The sequence below is a fragment of the Saccostrea cucullata genome, unplaced genomic scaffold, assembly GCF_032062105.1.
Source record: "Saccostrea cucullata isolate Sc308-1 unplaced genomic scaffold, CSIRO_AGI_Scuc_v1 ctg172, whole genome shotgun sequence".
Classification (NCBI taxonomy): Eukaryota; Metazoa; Mollusca; class Bivalvia; order Ostreida; family Ostreidae; genus Saccostrea; species Saccostrea cuccullata.
In genome coordinates this window covers 227,494-244,966 of record NW_026932814.1, presented here as the reverse complement: position 1 = coordinate 244,966, position 17,473 = coordinate 227,494, and the positions used below count along the sequence as shown (strand labels likewise).

Genomic DNA, 17,473 nt, shown 5'->3' with positions numbered 1-17,473 from the left:
ACAAATTTTGTAATAACTATCAAAAGTTTTCTTGCCATATATATAGCTAAAAAAAATCATTATAATTCACCATAAAAAATACAAATTACATCAAATGGTAAATTTGAAGTTCCAGTATCTATAATTGAATAAAACAGAACTTTCATGAACAAATTCCATATTGTACGAAAATAAGTAGAAATCAATATCCTTTAAGATTAAGGTACTTCTTAATGCTTACCTGTCTGGGGTCAGAGAGTGGGGGCAGTACCACTGTTTTCTCCATAGTGTACATCACTATCCTCCACAACTCCTACAAAGGTCAAGGTCAGACTTATTAAATCAAGGACACTTAAATAAATCAAATAAAATAAATAAAAGTACTATATACCCCCCCCCCCCCTATTTATGCCATGGCAGAAAAAAGTATAACTATGGGGAATAGAATTTTGCAATTCAGGACCAGCATATGTCATTATCCAGCCACAGAAAAGTTGTCTTAGGAGGATCAGTGCAAGCTTAGAATAAATAAATTAGTGTTGCCATATACAGGTATATTATCTTTAACACTGATCTTTCAAAATTGAAAAAAAAAGTACATTTATTGTACAAGCATTAACCATGCAGCATTCATTTACCTTCAGCAGACGCTTCAGAACAGTTTTCTCACATTCTTTTGCAAACATTGTCAAGCTGTTAATAATCATGCATAATGTTTAGAAATCATATCATAAATTTTATGTACATAATTTGAAGGAAGTCTGGAGAAGTCTGGTAACATGTCATTTGTTTGAGAATAAAGGGAAACAATCCATTCATATGTTAGTATAAAAATATTTTCAAGAAGACTTGTAGAAATATACAAATAAATAGTTAAATGCTGCTTTTCTGAAATATTTCAGGATTACCAATTATTCTTTCACAAATTAGTGTATTTGTTCAGCTGATTTAAACGAGAACAATTAACAACACATACCTGCCATCAATGAGCTCCATTAAAGGTTTAAGCACCAACTCTGATTCCTGCTGTATGCTGTTTCTCTGACTGGGCTGCGACAGGGAGACCTGCCCAGCCCCTTTCACTTTAGATAAGAGTAAACCTAATTCCTGTGTACTTTGTTTGATCTGAGGTTCCAAGCTCTTGGCAAACACAGAACTTAGGTGATCAAGAACACTATTCAATTTACTCTGAAGTTCTTTTAAAATACTGGAAGTATCAGAATCGAGCTGTAAAGGAAGAAATCATAAAATATTTGAGAAAATTTTATAAGGTAGATAGTTTAGTGATATATTTTAATTCATAAGACATCAAAAAGTTACTTTCACATTTTGATAAAGAATTTTATTTATTATTGCAAGTTGTACTTATAAAGCAAGGAAAATCGATCTGTTAGACCAATCTCAAATATATCATTGTACAAAACGATGTTTTACTGGATTTTATTGGGAACTTTTATTACATTGCACTCATTATTTCTTCTCATGCAAAAAATATACAGAAGCCAGGAAAGAATTTTTTGACAAATTTTTGCGAATGGGTAAATTACACACTGTCGACACTGGGGAGACAAATCGTTAAATGATTTTGAAAATGAATACTTATTTTCTATTGTACAAACTTTTATTAAAAAGTCAGGATGATTTGGTTGATACAATAATTATTTCTAATTGTAAATCTTATACAGCATGTCTATTACATATGAAATGTATTCTATTGAATGTGTTTTACTCTGATTATCATATATTATTATTATATTATTATTATTGTTACTTCATTTTAAGCTGAAACCCATGTATGTAAATATGTTTGATATAATGCATATGTAGGGAGAGGGCGTAATAAGTTTTTAGAACTTTTGCCCAATCCCAATTGTAAAGTATAAGCAATAAAATATGTTCAAATCATACATTGCACTCGATATTACGATATTTTACCATGACAAAATGAACATCGTAATAACTGGACTCTACTGTATTATTTTACCTGAAGTAGAATTCTACTTTATAATAAAATAGCAATTTTTTAAAATAAAAAAAAACAGATTGAGAGAATTCAAGTTTTTCAACAGACCTTTTCACCACCCATAGATTCAAACAAATTTTCTAGCTGAACACGTAACTGTTGTATGTTATTCATTAAAATACAAGCCTGCAAAAGAAAAAAAAAAACATCTGTAAATAAACAAATCAAGTCCCTCTGTAATATTTATATCCATAGTTCAGATTTAAGGTCAGTATTTGGTGAGGCTTTTTCCTTTCATTAATATTATTTTAAAAAAAAACAAAACAAGAATCACATTTTGATTCAAATTATGACTGCAGATGCTTACTTTCTTATGATCATTTGTGTACTTCTCAAAGTCTTGTTTTACTACATCAGCATAAGCTATCAGCACCTTATTAACAGTCTGAAAAATAATAAAACTTAAGTTACATACCATTCAAACAATGAAGTGTTCATCAATAGGCATTATATCATATAGAACTCATATTTTATTTCATTTTTTATAATTATCCAAGCAAATTATGTAAAAGAATACTTAATCCCTAGGCCAAGCAACAAAAAATTCCAATTACTGCTATAAATTGTAACATAGAGGAAGTCATAAGAGGTTCATAAGAGGTTCTCTGAACTTACAATAGCAAACCTCCTCATGTATCTTTTTACTATCTCTGGGTCTGGACATTCTAACTTCTTAATAACTTCTATACATTGGTTTAACTGGGTAAATATGTCGACCACAGAACTAGAGAAAAGATAGTGCTCCGAGCTCTTCTGGAACTGTCAAAGTAAAAATAGCAGGTAATTAGTGATGCTGGAACATAATGTATATTATATTATGGTATAGAGGCATTACCACTGAAGCATACAATTATATAACAGATACTTCATTAACCACTAAACTGTACTACTGAAATGTATTTTATCTTAATAAAGACCAATGTGGCTTTTCTTTTTTTTTAACCATAAATTGTGAAATATCTAATGAACTTTTTCTAACCTGTATACATTGTTAGAAAATAGTTATATTATTTTATACCATGACCTCTGAACAATGTAAAAAAAATCTAAAACCAATACCCCATCCTTTTTATCTCTATCGTAAGCACCACGTAAAAATTCCATGGACACCTCATCATTTTCATTTAACCACTGCATTACATAAGGCTCAAACCATCTATATAATCAAAGAAATAATCTTAAAGTGAGTTTTTTTGTTAACACTAAAGACCAAAACTGAATTTACATGTGCGTAAAGCACCGTTTTGAATAAAGTTAAGGGACTCCGACCCTCAGCCAGAAAGGACAACTCTTTAATTTATAATTTAATTTAAAAAGTCTTTAAATGAAGCTTGAAAATTAAATATTTTCATGCAACAATTTTCATTATATGCCTCTTAATGTGCCTCAAGGTTCTTTGCAAAGCTCCATAAATTACTTCTAATTTCATATCATGTTAATAAACATTGATATCTAAAAATGCTTTTTTGGGATAGAAATTTCTACTTTTAATTAGGCCTTTCTGAGAAGTTCAAAGAACCTTGAAGCCCATTGAGAGGCATATAATGAAAATTGTTGCATGAAAAGATTTAATTTTCAAGCTTCATTTAAAGACTTTCTGAATTAAATTATAAATTAAAGAGTTGTCCTTCATGACTGAGGGTGGTCCCTTAAAACATTATTTTGGATGAATGGTCTTTGTATGACACAGACTTACCTTGGATACTCCGGGACAGTCCCTTTGTACTGAGGCACTTCAGCTATAAACTTAGAATACAGCCATTTTATCTTAAAGTGTAAATTCATATACTCGGAACTTTTACATGGTTTTTCTTGTTCTTGATCTAAAAAAGAAAGAGGACACATTTGTAATTCACAATATCTGATAGGATTACGATATATTTTAGAGTCTTAGTTGGCGAATGAAAATTACGTCGCCAGTAGCAATGATTCATTAGATAGTGTTAGCTTTAAGCATGTTGTACTGTAGACTACTTGTGTCTGTATTAATATTGCGATTCATACAAGACTGTTTTACCTTTCAGGAACATACTGCAGTGCTGTGAAAACAGAGCCCACATATTGGCAGCACTGACTTGTCCTACATTCAACTCCTGAGGGAATCTTTTTTAAAAAGAGAGAAAATGTCATGGCATTAAAAAGAAAAATAGTAAAAAGTCAAACTTAATTTCTTGATGGAATTCATTCCATGGGAATGCACCTCATTTAAGACTACAAATGCAATTTCATGTCTATTTTGTACAGCATTTCTAATCCATATTACTAACCACAAAGCATTAGCAATATTGAAAACCTTGCAATTTGAATTGCAACTTAATTGATAGAAAAAGTACAGTATAATTTGTCCAATCCGGCTACCGCCGGTTCCATAAAATTTGGCCGGATTAGACAGAATCCGGAGTGCAGGAAATATGCTGAAAAATATCAATTTCGAAAATTTTCGTTGTTGATTTACAAGTAGATCATATACATATTATGAATGAAATTAAATGATGAAATCAATTACTATTTTGGAGTCTAGAAATTCTAAAATAGTCTTACATGACTGACTATATTTTCTTATTTGTTCACGAAGTTTGAAAGTCGGGTGAAATGTTACCTCAATCAAAATATACAGGCACGCATAATATAGGCCTACTATGTATCAAGCGGACCTGGTTTCGCTTGTCAAAGACCTCATTCAATGTATTGACCATAATGCACAATTATTTACGATGTGCTAATTATTAGATTGAACTTTTAATTTTATGTAAAAATTTACGTCTTCCCCCACAGTGTCATGGCGCCATTTTGAATACGTTCGATTTTCGATCCCGATTTATATTTTGATTTGTAAATCGCGTACATATATTTTTGTGTTTATGTTATAATGTGGTAAAAGGAGTTAAAACAAAGTTCATTTTTTTTAAAATTGTAATTTAATCATATAATATATTTTTCAAGTGGACTGTGTCACCGCCGCATTTCACCGAGTTCGTCTCATGGCACTAATAATCATGCTAATGTAAACACAGATTATCACATTCCCCACGAAAGGTGTTAATTGCTTTGAAGTAACTCAGGTGTGGCCGGATTAGAGGGAATAATTACCGTTAATTATGAGCAGTAGGGACCAGTATGGCCGTTCGGAATACAGAATAGACAGTATCCGGACTACACAGAATTTTTTAAAATGAATTTGTTAAAGAAGTGCATGGGACTAAAATTTACGGACGGAATGGACAAAAGTCCGGAGTACTCAGAGTCCGGATTAGACAAATTTTACTGTACCTTACAGCAAAAATCCATTAAAAAGAATCCAAATGACTGTATTTTTGAATCTCATCATAAGAGTGCCTTTTAATAAATGAGGTACAAATAATTTACATCTATTTCTATTACATGTATTGAAAATGTGAAATATGCTATTTAATACTCTGTACTGAATTCAATATGGTGGTTACAACATTATACTTGTGATAAAGGCCTTATGTTGTGATTTCATTTACAGAATGACCCTAAATTATGGAATTCTACTTATATAATTACAGATAAATTACTATGATATATGACTTATTTACTGATTTCCTTCTTTAGGATAGTTTACTGAATTAACAATTGATTATAACTGTTCCAATACTGGAGCAGAGCTTACCTATTTAATGCCGACATAAAATTTTGATTTATGTAACACTGAAGTACATGTAAAACTGATTCATTCAATAGTGGACCATAATTTATAGTTGAGCATAACTTACCAATTACTGAAACAAAGCTTACTGATTTAATAGAGGAGTATAAATTACTGATTCATAATGAAGCATTTACTGATTCATAATGAAGTATTATATCTTACTGTTATATTACTTACTGATTTAGCACTGGGGTTTAACTTTAGATACTGTTTTAATACTGGAGCATAAGATGAAGTATTTTCTATCCATTTAATACTAGAGTTACTTGATATTGTACTGGATCATAACTTACTGATTTAACACTGGAGTATAACTTACTGATTAAACACTTGATCATAACTTACTGATTTAACACTTGATCATATAACTTACTGATTTAATACTGGAGTATAACTGTTTTTATCCTCTTCTATCACAGACACAATTAAAGCGATGAGTTTATCCCAGAAATCTAGACTGTTCTCATTGGCCTCCTCTGAGCCTGGGATATTCTGTTCAGAGGGTTCGGCTTGTACAAACTCCCTCTGGTATAGTTCATAACAGTGATCAAACAAGAACTGGTACGTGGACTTTATACATGCTATCACACAGTCTTTGACTACAATGCTTGCTCTTGGAGGACTGGGCAATTCTTGGACCTACAATGGTTAATTAATTAAATGAGAAGCTGAGAAAAATTTTAAGGTTCAAGTCGACCAAAGGAAACTATATAGATTGCTAAACTGTGAACTGATAAATGCATTTGGTTATTCAATTCAAATACAATTCCAATTGAAATATATTCCTTGAACATTAGTGAATTCAATGAAGATTTTAAGTCTTAATTGTCAGGAAATGTTTTTGTGAGTGTTTTTTAAGGCTTTCTAAAATGTCTTGATATAAGTGATATCAGTTATAAATACACTATGTTAATACTAGAAGAGATTTCCCCCCAAATTTCTATTCATTATAGGTCAGAAAAATGGTAATCCCTCATTACAAATACTTCATATGCATTCCAGAATTTAAAAAAATGAAATGGGAGAAAGAAAAAATCAAAATATAATATACAGAGCTATGCATAATTTTGCATGGAATTTTCAAGATAGTTTTAAAATAATTTAAGTCATTCCATGCACTCTGTCTGTAAAAACTTTTATATCTCAAAAAGTAGAAATGCTCAACCTTTAATAAAAACATGATAGAAAAGAAAAAATATTGAGTTTTGTGAAGAAGGGGCACATGGGACATATCATATGTTTTCTTAATTGATTCAAAATTCAAAACATCTTTTGTTGAAACAAAAAAACTTTTTCCTTAACAACAACAAACAAAAAAAAGTGAAAAATTTACAACAATAACCATATGGAACTTGAAGACTTCTTTGAATGATATCAACATTGGTTTGCACAAATTACAATATTCAACAACAGCTTATCATGAATCAAAGTCGCAATATAAGTGGATTGATCCAAATTCAAATCTGATTTAAAACAAAAAAAAAATTATCAATCAACATTTTTCTTCTTTGAATTCTTTTTTTCTGTGTCAATGCAGAATTTCTTTTTAAAAATACAAATTATACATAGAAGAATTTCTTTTTTGTAGAAATGGAAAGTCCACTCAAGAGTGAAATTCAGCTGTTTTTCAACTTCTTTTAATTTTAAACTAGACTAAATAAATATCAGTTATTATATTGCTATCACCTAGAGACAAACAAATTCATTAATAAAGGTTGTGCTGTCACTTTGAAGATGGTGAATTTTAGAAAAATTTCTTTCAATTTCCAGTATACAAGATAGAGTGCCCAATAGAGAAAGATCAACAATTGTTAAATCTGTGTATATACAAAGAGAAATACAAAAGCATAGTCATAAATTAGGGTTAAATTATCTCAACACAGCTTACCTGCTTGTACACCTGTTAGCAATAAAATATCACCGACCAATCAAAATTAGACATATACTTTGTTTTTTAACCAATCAAAATCAGTTAACTGACATTTTACAGGGGCCAATCAAAATCTTATAATATATTTAATACTGAAAGATGCTCCAACAGGATCTTTTTTTCAAACATCTCATTAATGATTATGTGTTTACTATTTCTGAGGTACACCAGGGGTTCAAAATTTTTTTTGTCATGGTCAAGTCCAGGACTTAAAGAGTAAATTTTAGGCAAGTCCGAGGAAGAAATTTCACAGTATATTTACCTATACATCATTAAATTTATGTTACATAATTTATTTTCATTTGTTGCATTGAATGAATATAGACTATATGTATTAAAATATGTTTTTATTTTTATTTTACCTCCATAATGTCATATAGTCATACATGAGTATTTCAACATAATACCAGACTGATAGATTACTGGTACATTACAATAACTTTTACAAATACTCACTACTGAATAAACCATCTGTTACAATAAATAGAACTTATGTGCTGTAAGTCACAGCTAAAACCGAAATTTAACAAACTCATTGCCGTTTGTTATATAGGAGGAAACATGAGAAATTGCGTAAAAGCAAGAGTCTAACCGCAACGGAAAATAAAAAGACGGATTGTATTATCGAAACGTTCGTATTGTTTTGTGGGTATTTTAACGCCAACAAACCCACCTTTTTACTTAATACATTTGAGAATTTGCTTTACTTTTAGCTTTACGATCATTTTTTTAACTTATAAAAAAGATAAACAAGAAACATAGCCAAGTCCCAGGACTTTGGTGAATTCTATGCGGAATCCGGGACGTCGGGCTTGAGGAATTTTGAACCCCTGCGGTACACACATACAAACTATACCTCTTTGTAATTTTCACTGATCATATTCTACAGATTATTATCAATTAATGTGTTAATCTAATAAGAAATTAAAAGATGTAAACAAATTATTATTTTCATTCCAATGTTAGTCATGTTATTTATTTAAAGATTCAAATTATTCTTAAGATAAGAAAATATGGGCAATATTTTTTTTCTCTCATTTTCTTTTCACTTTAATTTGACCCAATCAAGATAAATTTATTGCCCAACATTGTTAATCAAACTAAATTAGTCTAATGAAAATTAATTCCCAGAACATGTTAGCTACCTAACTAGGTATTTCTTAGAACACCAATGTCTATACCTAGACCCCAACTATTACAGAAACTTAATAATTAACCTTCAAACACTTTGACCAGAATAACTAATTATTAACAGTTGTCCTAATTCATTACCTGTTCATCATCTATCACACAAATCTACAATCAGAGCAGTATAGTCAATACTAAAGTCATACAATATGATAACTGAAGATGAGAGTTTTTGTTCAAAGGAGATTGCTTAACTTCTCACAGAAATGAGTCTGAAGGTTTCTTACAGACCAAAAAACTAAATGTAAGTTAAAATCTTCCCACATGGTTAATAAAATTAAAAATATTTCCACAAAGTTTATTTAAATAAGTGATTAGTTATTGAACTATATTCATCTAAATATATGATGTGAATGTTGTAAAAAATGAAAACCACAGCCCAATTTAAACTTAAATATATGCTAAACAACTTTTCTAATTTTGAATAAAATTAAAATTTTTGTTACCTACAACACTATCAGAACTCTTCTACAAATGTGATCTCACTAATCGTAACTTCCTCATTTCCCAACACATGAATTAAGGAGGTGATCAAAGACTAACAGATTTCAGAAGGGGACACTTTGAAATTCATGCAAAGCAGGTGAATTCAGGCACTAAATCATTCCAAGGCAGGGGTTACTTCACATCACAAGACAAGCAAAACATTTCACAATCTAAGAGAAATGAGCAGCGCTACACACAACTGTGATTCCTGGCCCAGATAGACTCACCTTCATCCTGAAGAAAGTTATGCTAGTCAGTAGGTCCACCGTGGACTTGAGATCTTGTAGGCGAGCACGGTCTGAGGCTGGAAAGTTATTCTATGGAGACAAATTTCATTTGTGTAGATATCAAAATTTGTATATACCAAAGGTATTTCAATGACCTATTACTAAATATAGTGTTTATATATCAAACTTAAAACCAGAACCTGTTAGTTGGTCTACCCTGTTCGAAGGGTTTTCAGATTAATTTATTAGCCTCTCTTGCATATTTCAAATTGCACCCCCCTGATGATGCTGTTTTAACATTGTTTTACACTTGTAATAGTCATAAGAACAGCTTAAAGGCAGACTCTCCAAATAAATGCAGCTTATGATTGACTCTGCATTGCTGTAAATGGTAACATGCAAGGGTGATATGCAAATGGAATAAAAAGAAAACTCACTCTGTACATGGAGAGATCAATGCGCAAGGAATTGTGAAGTTGGTCCAATAACTTTACGAACTTCTCTTTCTGGAAAAAAATTATTTCATCAGAAAGTCATCTCAGAAAAGAAAATTAAAAGTTGATCATAATTTGTTAATTTACACATACATGTGATATAGACACAAAATATCACAGATTTTTATTTTAGATAGGACCCTTATTAAGGATTTTTTCAACTGTAATTTGTTAAAAATTTGTCAGTAGAAATTAAGAGAAAACAACATTCACAAGAACCAGAGCAGCTTTGTGACAGCAACACAAAATTTAGTCCATTAATCTTTTCTCTGCTTAGGCATAAGTATTGTCCATTCTAACACAGATTAAGATAAATGCATTTAGCATGTTTAGTATCATTTTAAAAATGAAGATGACTGAAAATGACCAAACTCTAGCATTAAACACTGCACTATGGAAGTCTTTTTACCGAGTTCAGCACTGTCCAAAGAATATAGAAGTATCTGAAATTCTAAAGGCCTCAAAAGTTTTTGAAATGAGTATTTAAAATATTTAGCCCATTACTTTTATTTCTTAGGAGTAAGAGTCCATTCTAACACAAATTAAAGATAAATGCTGTTAGTATCATTTAAAAAAATTGCAGATGATGGGATTATAAATACTGCATGCAGTGGAACAATTGTACATTGATTTGAAATTTAATAATTAATTATAAACCTCTTAATTGTGTATTGGTTTTTGGTTGCTATTTTATGCAGTTTTTTGAGCAGTTTTATAATTAACAAAATGTACAGTATTTTCACCCAAATAACAGCATTTTGAAGATTCCTATCCATTATTTTGGTATAAAATTTATCACATGTATCAGTTTAAAAAATTAAAACAGTCATCATTGAATCCATGTGCCATTTTATTTTACCTATACATCGATTTCTAAGCAAGTTCATTAATGACCATCTAGTACCGATACATAAATAATGAGTTATCCTCCTAGGGAACACTTTAAAAACTACTTCTGACTTACTCCAAAATTAGATGCTGCGAATCTATCACTGGCCGATACGGCAGTACTGGCCGTGGTGTGTGCATAGAAGGCATTAATGTTGGCAAGTAGTGTGCTCATCACCGCAGGGACCCCAGGACACATGTACTTAGTGGACAGGCAGGAAAAATGACTGTAAGAAAACAATTTAGGATCATTGGGTTGTTCAAAGGATTTCAATGTCACATCATTTTAAAGCAATTATTTCCTATCTTCACCCCATCCCTGCAAGAAGAGTACTTACGTCATAGCCTGGTATATAGACTCTATACCATATCTCATGGCAAACTCATCCACTATCTCTTGTGCAGGTTCATCAAAGTACACCTTCCAAGCTTCATCTTGCTATTAAGGTAGTAGAACATAACATCTTCAATTAGGTAAATCAATACAAACACAAATGATATTATGAACTATTAAGTTCCAAAATATCTAGAGAATTAGTTTGAAATTTTACAAGAGCTTTTTTATCCCTCTTTCTTTCTAATCTTATTCACTTACTTTTCACAATCTTACTGACTCTAGTATAAATTAAAAGTATAATCATGTTGAACATTGTTACATGAATCTAAATTAGTCTTTAGCTTACTCCTTTGGCATCAGGAAGTTTTACAGCTCCTCCTGTCTGCTCACACAAGTAATGGAACAAATTCTGGAAGGAAACAAAACAACAATGATAATCTACAAAGATCCAAATCAAAACTTCTGGTATACTAAAGAACACTTTCTGAACTGGATATTGCCTACATTTACCTTTTGTAGGCAGGTGTATTGTACATGAGTTACACTTACCTCAGACATGTTGAGAGGTATAATGATATTGCACTACACTTATATCAAGTTGAAAGGTTAAATTACATAGTATTGCACTACACTTATGTAAACAGTTGTAATGTACATGCATTGCACTACACTTATGTTGACAGTTGTAATTTACATGGTATTGCACTACACTTATGTAGACAGTCATAATGCACACGGTATTGCACTTCACTTATGTAGACAGATGTAATGTACATGGTATTGCACTACGCTTAAGTAGACAGTTGAACTGTACATGGTATTGCACTACACTTAAGTAGACAGATGTAATGTACATGGTATTGCCCTACTCTTATGTAGACAGTTGAAATATACATGGTATTGCACTACACTTATGTAGACAGATGTAATTTACATGGTATTGCACTACACTTATGTAGACAGATGTAATGCACATGGTATTGCACTACACTTATGTAGACAAATGTAATGTTCATGTATTGCACTACACTTATGTCGACAGTTGAAATGAACATGGTACTGTACTACACTTTATGTAGACAGACACAATGTACAAGGTATTGCACTACTTTTATGTAGACATGTGTAATGTACATGGTATTGCACTACTTTATGTAGGCAGGTGTAATGTATATGGTTTTGCACTACAATTATGTAGACAGAAGTAATGTACATGGTATTGCACAACACTTTTGAAGACATATATAATGTACATGGTATTGCACTACGCTTATGTAGACAGATGTAATGTACATGGTATTGCACTACACTTATGTAGACAGGTGTAAAGTACATGGTATTGCACTATGTGTAGACAGATGTCATGTACATGGTATTGCACTACATTATGTAGATAGTTGTAATGTACATGGTATAGCACTACACTTATGTAAACAGTTGTAATGCACATGGTTTAGCATTCCTTTATGTAGACAGATGTAATGTTCATGGTATTGCACTACACTTATGAAGACAAATATAATGTACATGGCATTGAACTAAACTTACCTCATGTAGACAAGTATAATGTATATGGTATTGCATTTATGTTCATGGTATTGCACTTCATTTACCTCATGTAGAAAGGTTTAATGTCCTTGGTAATGAGCTATATTTAACTTATGTAGACAGGTATATTGTACATGGCAATGAGCTACATTTATCTTAACTCAACAGGTACTGTACATGGTAATGAGTTAAACTTACCTCATGTAGACAGGTGTACTGTACATGGTAAGGTGCCACTTTCTCCTCCCCTTTAATTTCCACACTGATGTGTAATCTTATGGCCCCTGACACAGCAGACTTATCTGTCCTTTTCTCTGCAGAGTTATTGAACATTACCATGAGAAAAACTACCTTAAAATACTTATTTCTGTTGTTCACTTACCAATACATTTACATAATAGGCAAATCAGTTAAAATAGAATTCAAAAGGGAATTAAAATCATTTTAAAGCTTATACTGTTACACAAAAATCTGCTTAAAAATAAACAAAATTATTCTACTTTAATCACTATTGGATTTATTTTTTTTATCATTTAAAGAAGGTTTAACTGATACCAACTACTAGCAAACTATGTACATGCACTGTGGACTAGCAAAGAAATCATACAAGAAAAGTAGATTAAAATATCATTTTTCATTTTTTTTTCCTTTAGTCATATATCTTACATTGTTTCACAAATACTTTGCTGATGATACATCCAAAGCCAGTTAGACATTTGAAATTTGTGGATTGTATGCTTTTTGTGAATAAGATTAAAATATAAGAAATTTCATAGCAAAAGGCATATAAAACAAAACAATACACTATTAATGATGGAAAAAGAATGCTAGATCTATACATGCACATGCAATCATGCAAACTTGCATATTCAAATTAATTATACAACCACCCTGCCCAACATGCTCATGACTAATACAAAATTAGATTATGTGAAAATAGAATTTCTGTGATACAATTAATACAATAATTGTTGTGAGTTTTGTTGGTTAACAATCAATTTTGATACAATATATTATAGACTATATCACAATGAAATTTACAGCCATGCTGGCTGCTAAAAAGGAAAACCACTACCAGGTATGTACCAGGGTATGTATAATATATATACATTTATGTTGGATAAAAAATTTACAGGAAATGGGAGAGGCCATGCAGAAAAATGGCTTCGTAGTAATCAAATTCAGATATTGGTATATTAATAAGGGATTGCCTCGGACAATGTTTAAAAGAAAGGGGAAGGTGTTCCCTGGTGTAAATCCTATGACAAACAGGACACTGCAAATGGCAGCAAACAAGACACTGCAAATTGCAGCATCAAGGAGGACTAATTTGTCAAGAATTTCATCTCTATGCTCTTGTGCCTTTTCAGATATTATTTTTATATATGGATCACTTATAGACCCAGGGGTCACAAAACTCACCTGAGTCATCGAGGCCCTGCTTTTTCTTCAGTTACTGGAGTTATTATTTCACCTCGAGTTCACTTTAGCCCCAGGGATCATGATTTGAACATATGCCAATCTGAATTACCCCAAGACGTTTGCATATTGATGTCACTTATCATTGTAAAACTTTAAAAAGTTGATTTTAAAAATAAATTCCTATAAATTATCATGTAAAACTTTTATCCCCTTTTGTGATATCATTCTATCTCTGGGACCATGATTTGGATAAATTTGAATCTATCCTACATCAGAAACTTTTCGCATGTTTCATCTTTTTGGCTCAGTGATCTGTGAGAAGATCAGGATTTTTTTTTCCAATTACCATATTTTTGTCTTTTTTTGTAAAAAAAAAAAAAATCCCATTTCAAGAGGTAAAGGCCTTTTACTTGAACATACCTTTCACCCAAGGATGGTCTATACCAAGTAATAGTTGAAATTGGTTTTGGAAAGAAGATGTAATTGTGAAAAGTGTAGGACAACAACAACCACAGACAACAAACATATTTTGATCAGAAGAGATAGTGTAAGTTCACAGACAGGGCTAAATACCATTAAAAAAAATGCATATGAACAATTACTTTTTAAATTATTCCATGCAAGAGGCTATGTAATGCAAAAATTTACAGTTTAATAATTCTGCTGTGCATTCTGTTGTGCAATATACTGGCACAGTGCCTTTAGTCACTCTAAGTGAGGAATATTCTACAACTTAAGTATCTGTTTCCCACTTAAGGGTCTACACAGGTGAGATAATTACATTGATCAAATCTGACTGAATTTCTTCCTATTTTAAATAAAGATGTAAGAATAACAGGCATTTTATCTGTGTGTTACTGTGACAATAATACTGTTCAAAGGTGATGTTTTCTCTACAAGACCTATTGCTAATTCACAAATGACCAGCAAAAAAAAAAAAGAAAAAATAAAGGGGAAATGGTTTTTATATAGAAACAGAATGGGAAATTTGGAAGGTTTACATAACGTTGATACAGACAGGAGGCATTCAATAGTGAATAGTGACGATGCTGGATTTTTATACGATTTATACTGATTGATTTTGGAGCCATAAACTGACCTAGATTATACCACACGTCCATGTCACCGCTAAGTGTGGTGACGTCGATAAGAGTCTGACCCAGAAAATCATCCGACTCTCGGGTAAATTTTTGACGCAGTCTGGATTTTATATCATCGTCTTCGTCCCTGTAAGAGTGTTTCCAACAAAACACAACATTTAGAAGGTTAGCTAAAACTAAAAGAAAGTCATTATATAGTCAAAATATTGATCAGGAACATGGCTGTCTTGTCTTGCCTCCATCTGAACATGTTGCCATGGAGACAGACAAGTCAACCAATCACTGATCAAGACTGGCCCTATAGTAGATCTCTCATACTTTCATCACATGTCAACTGCTCTGCTTTCTGACTTGCCAAGTAAGAGTCTTGCATATTGGTCTAAAAAAAGTTAAATCCATCAATTTTTGAAATTTTCAGAATTCAAAAATAAGTTGAGAAGAGTTCCTCAATTCACACTGTATTCATTTTATATTTCAAACATTGTTGCAAGGGATTTTAAAATATGTGCAATTATGAATGGTGATAGCTGAAAATGTTACAAGATTAGCAGTTTTGTCATTATTTTACAATATGCAAGCTCTTTAGTAGCTGATAAGCTGAGAGAGTTAAAAGCATCACCTGACTGGCCTATAGCTGACAAATTGTCAATCAACCATCAAAGCAAGAGAAGCTAAAATAAGGTAAGCGTGATTGGCAGTGACACATGAAAGCATGGAGGTATATAACCGAAAAATAAATAAAGACAAAACAAGATTGTCAAGAGATTGTCCTAAAAACCATGCCATAAACTAACCACACTGAGATACAAGTAAAAAAGTTGTAGTGCGTGGCAAAGGCATGGCGCGGGGGACTTACCCAGGTTATACCATACATCCATTTCTCCACTTAATGTACGCACTTCAATAATGGTCTGACCCAAGAAGTCATCTGATTCCCGGGTCAATTTCTGCATAAGTTTTGATTTCAAATCGTTGTCTTCATCCCTAAAACAAGGCTATCTTGTGATGCACACATACAGTGAACAACCGAGGAAAACCTCAATAAATTTTCCTAAATTTCACTTCTAACTTGTAATAAAAATGTGTCGCAGCACATTATGACATGTTTCTTATCTTTTATTTAAGCACACATCCTTTTCAAAAATAGTATCTCTTTCAAAAAAAAAATTAATCCCCCCCCCCCCAATAAATTGAGCTCACTTAAATCTATAATTGTTCTTTATTTTCTTCAAAATTATTATTAATTAAGAAACATGATATTTTTTCTGCATCATTTGTCATTAATGGACATAGTCCTCATACCACATATACCACAAAGGAACATTTCAAACCAGCTGTGCTTAATGTATTATAAACAAAACTGGCTGTGATCAACTATTAAAAGCGAAATGAATTCACACTTAAATATTATATAACATCTATACTAGAAATGCCAGTCCTACAAAATTTTACATTAAAGTATAATATTACAAATAAGTATAAAATGAGCAGCTAGCAGATGTAAAGAAAAATGAGTTACATGTATTAATTACATTGAAGTTAAACATTTTATGTGATTTTGGTCAAATAGGACTTGTCAATGCATCATTTTTGGAAGGTCTAGGTTCAGAACCTTAAAGATATCTAAATCAGTTTCACAGCATCTGAAGCTTATAATAATTAGTATACATCTCTTGATGTAACAGCTATGTACAAAATGGTCAATCAGGGCCTACTTTTGCTTTAAAATTGCACAACTCCTAAAGGATATATTCAAATAGCAAATTCTAGCTTTGTTCATTGTACAGTTTACAACTTACAGCTTGTATTTTGATACTCTGAAACATTACTGTTCATTCACAACCTATAAACAACTCTTACATAGCAAAATTAAATTCTAATATCCAATAATGCTGGACCAACACAAAGGCCAAGCTTGCTCTAAATATCACACTATTTGTACATCTTTGCGTAGGAAAAAATGAAAAAAAAAAATAATCTTTTAAATTCACATGAAATGACCAAATATTTGCAAAAAGCTTTTTAGCCTATCCCAAACCTAAAATCTATCCAGTCGGCAAGAAACATTGATAAGGTGTGGTTTGGGAGATGATTGTTTTGATTATTTTTTTAACGAAAATAACAGGAAATTTGAAATCAAAGAGGAAGAAAAATGCCAAAGTCTCTGATGAGACTGCA

General features: G+C 31.6%; 1 protein-coding gene across 1 annotated transcript in view; it reads right to left on the bottom strand.

Annotated features, from left to right (window-relative positions):
* LOC134236215 (protein unc-13 homolog A-like) overlaps positions 1-17,473 on the bottom strand; it is a 116,642-nt gene that overhangs the window by 8,329 nt on the left and 90,840 nt on the right. The window contains 19 exon segments of the mRNA XM_062718376.1: positions 221-292; positions 618-672; positions 956-1,206; positions 2,051-2,128; positions 2,310-2,387; positions 2,618-2,761; positions 3,062-3,158; positions 3,699-3,825; positions 4,020-4,105; positions 6,049-6,314; positions 7,564-7,575; positions 8,878-8,901; positions 9,507-9,596; positions 9,944-10,012; positions 10,965-11,115; positions 11,227-11,327; positions 11,572-11,634; positions 12,972-13,087; positions 16,152-16,279. Of these exon segments, the coding sequence (XP_062574360.1) occupies positions 221-292; positions 618-672; positions 956-1,206; positions 2,051-2,128; positions 2,310-2,387; positions 2,618-2,761; positions 3,062-3,158; positions 3,699-3,825; positions 4,020-4,105; positions 6,049-6,314; positions 7,564-7,575; positions 8,878-8,901; positions 9,507-9,596; positions 9,944-10,012; positions 10,965-11,115; positions 11,227-11,327; positions 11,572-11,634; positions 12,972-13,087; positions 16,152-16,279 (2,008 nt within the window).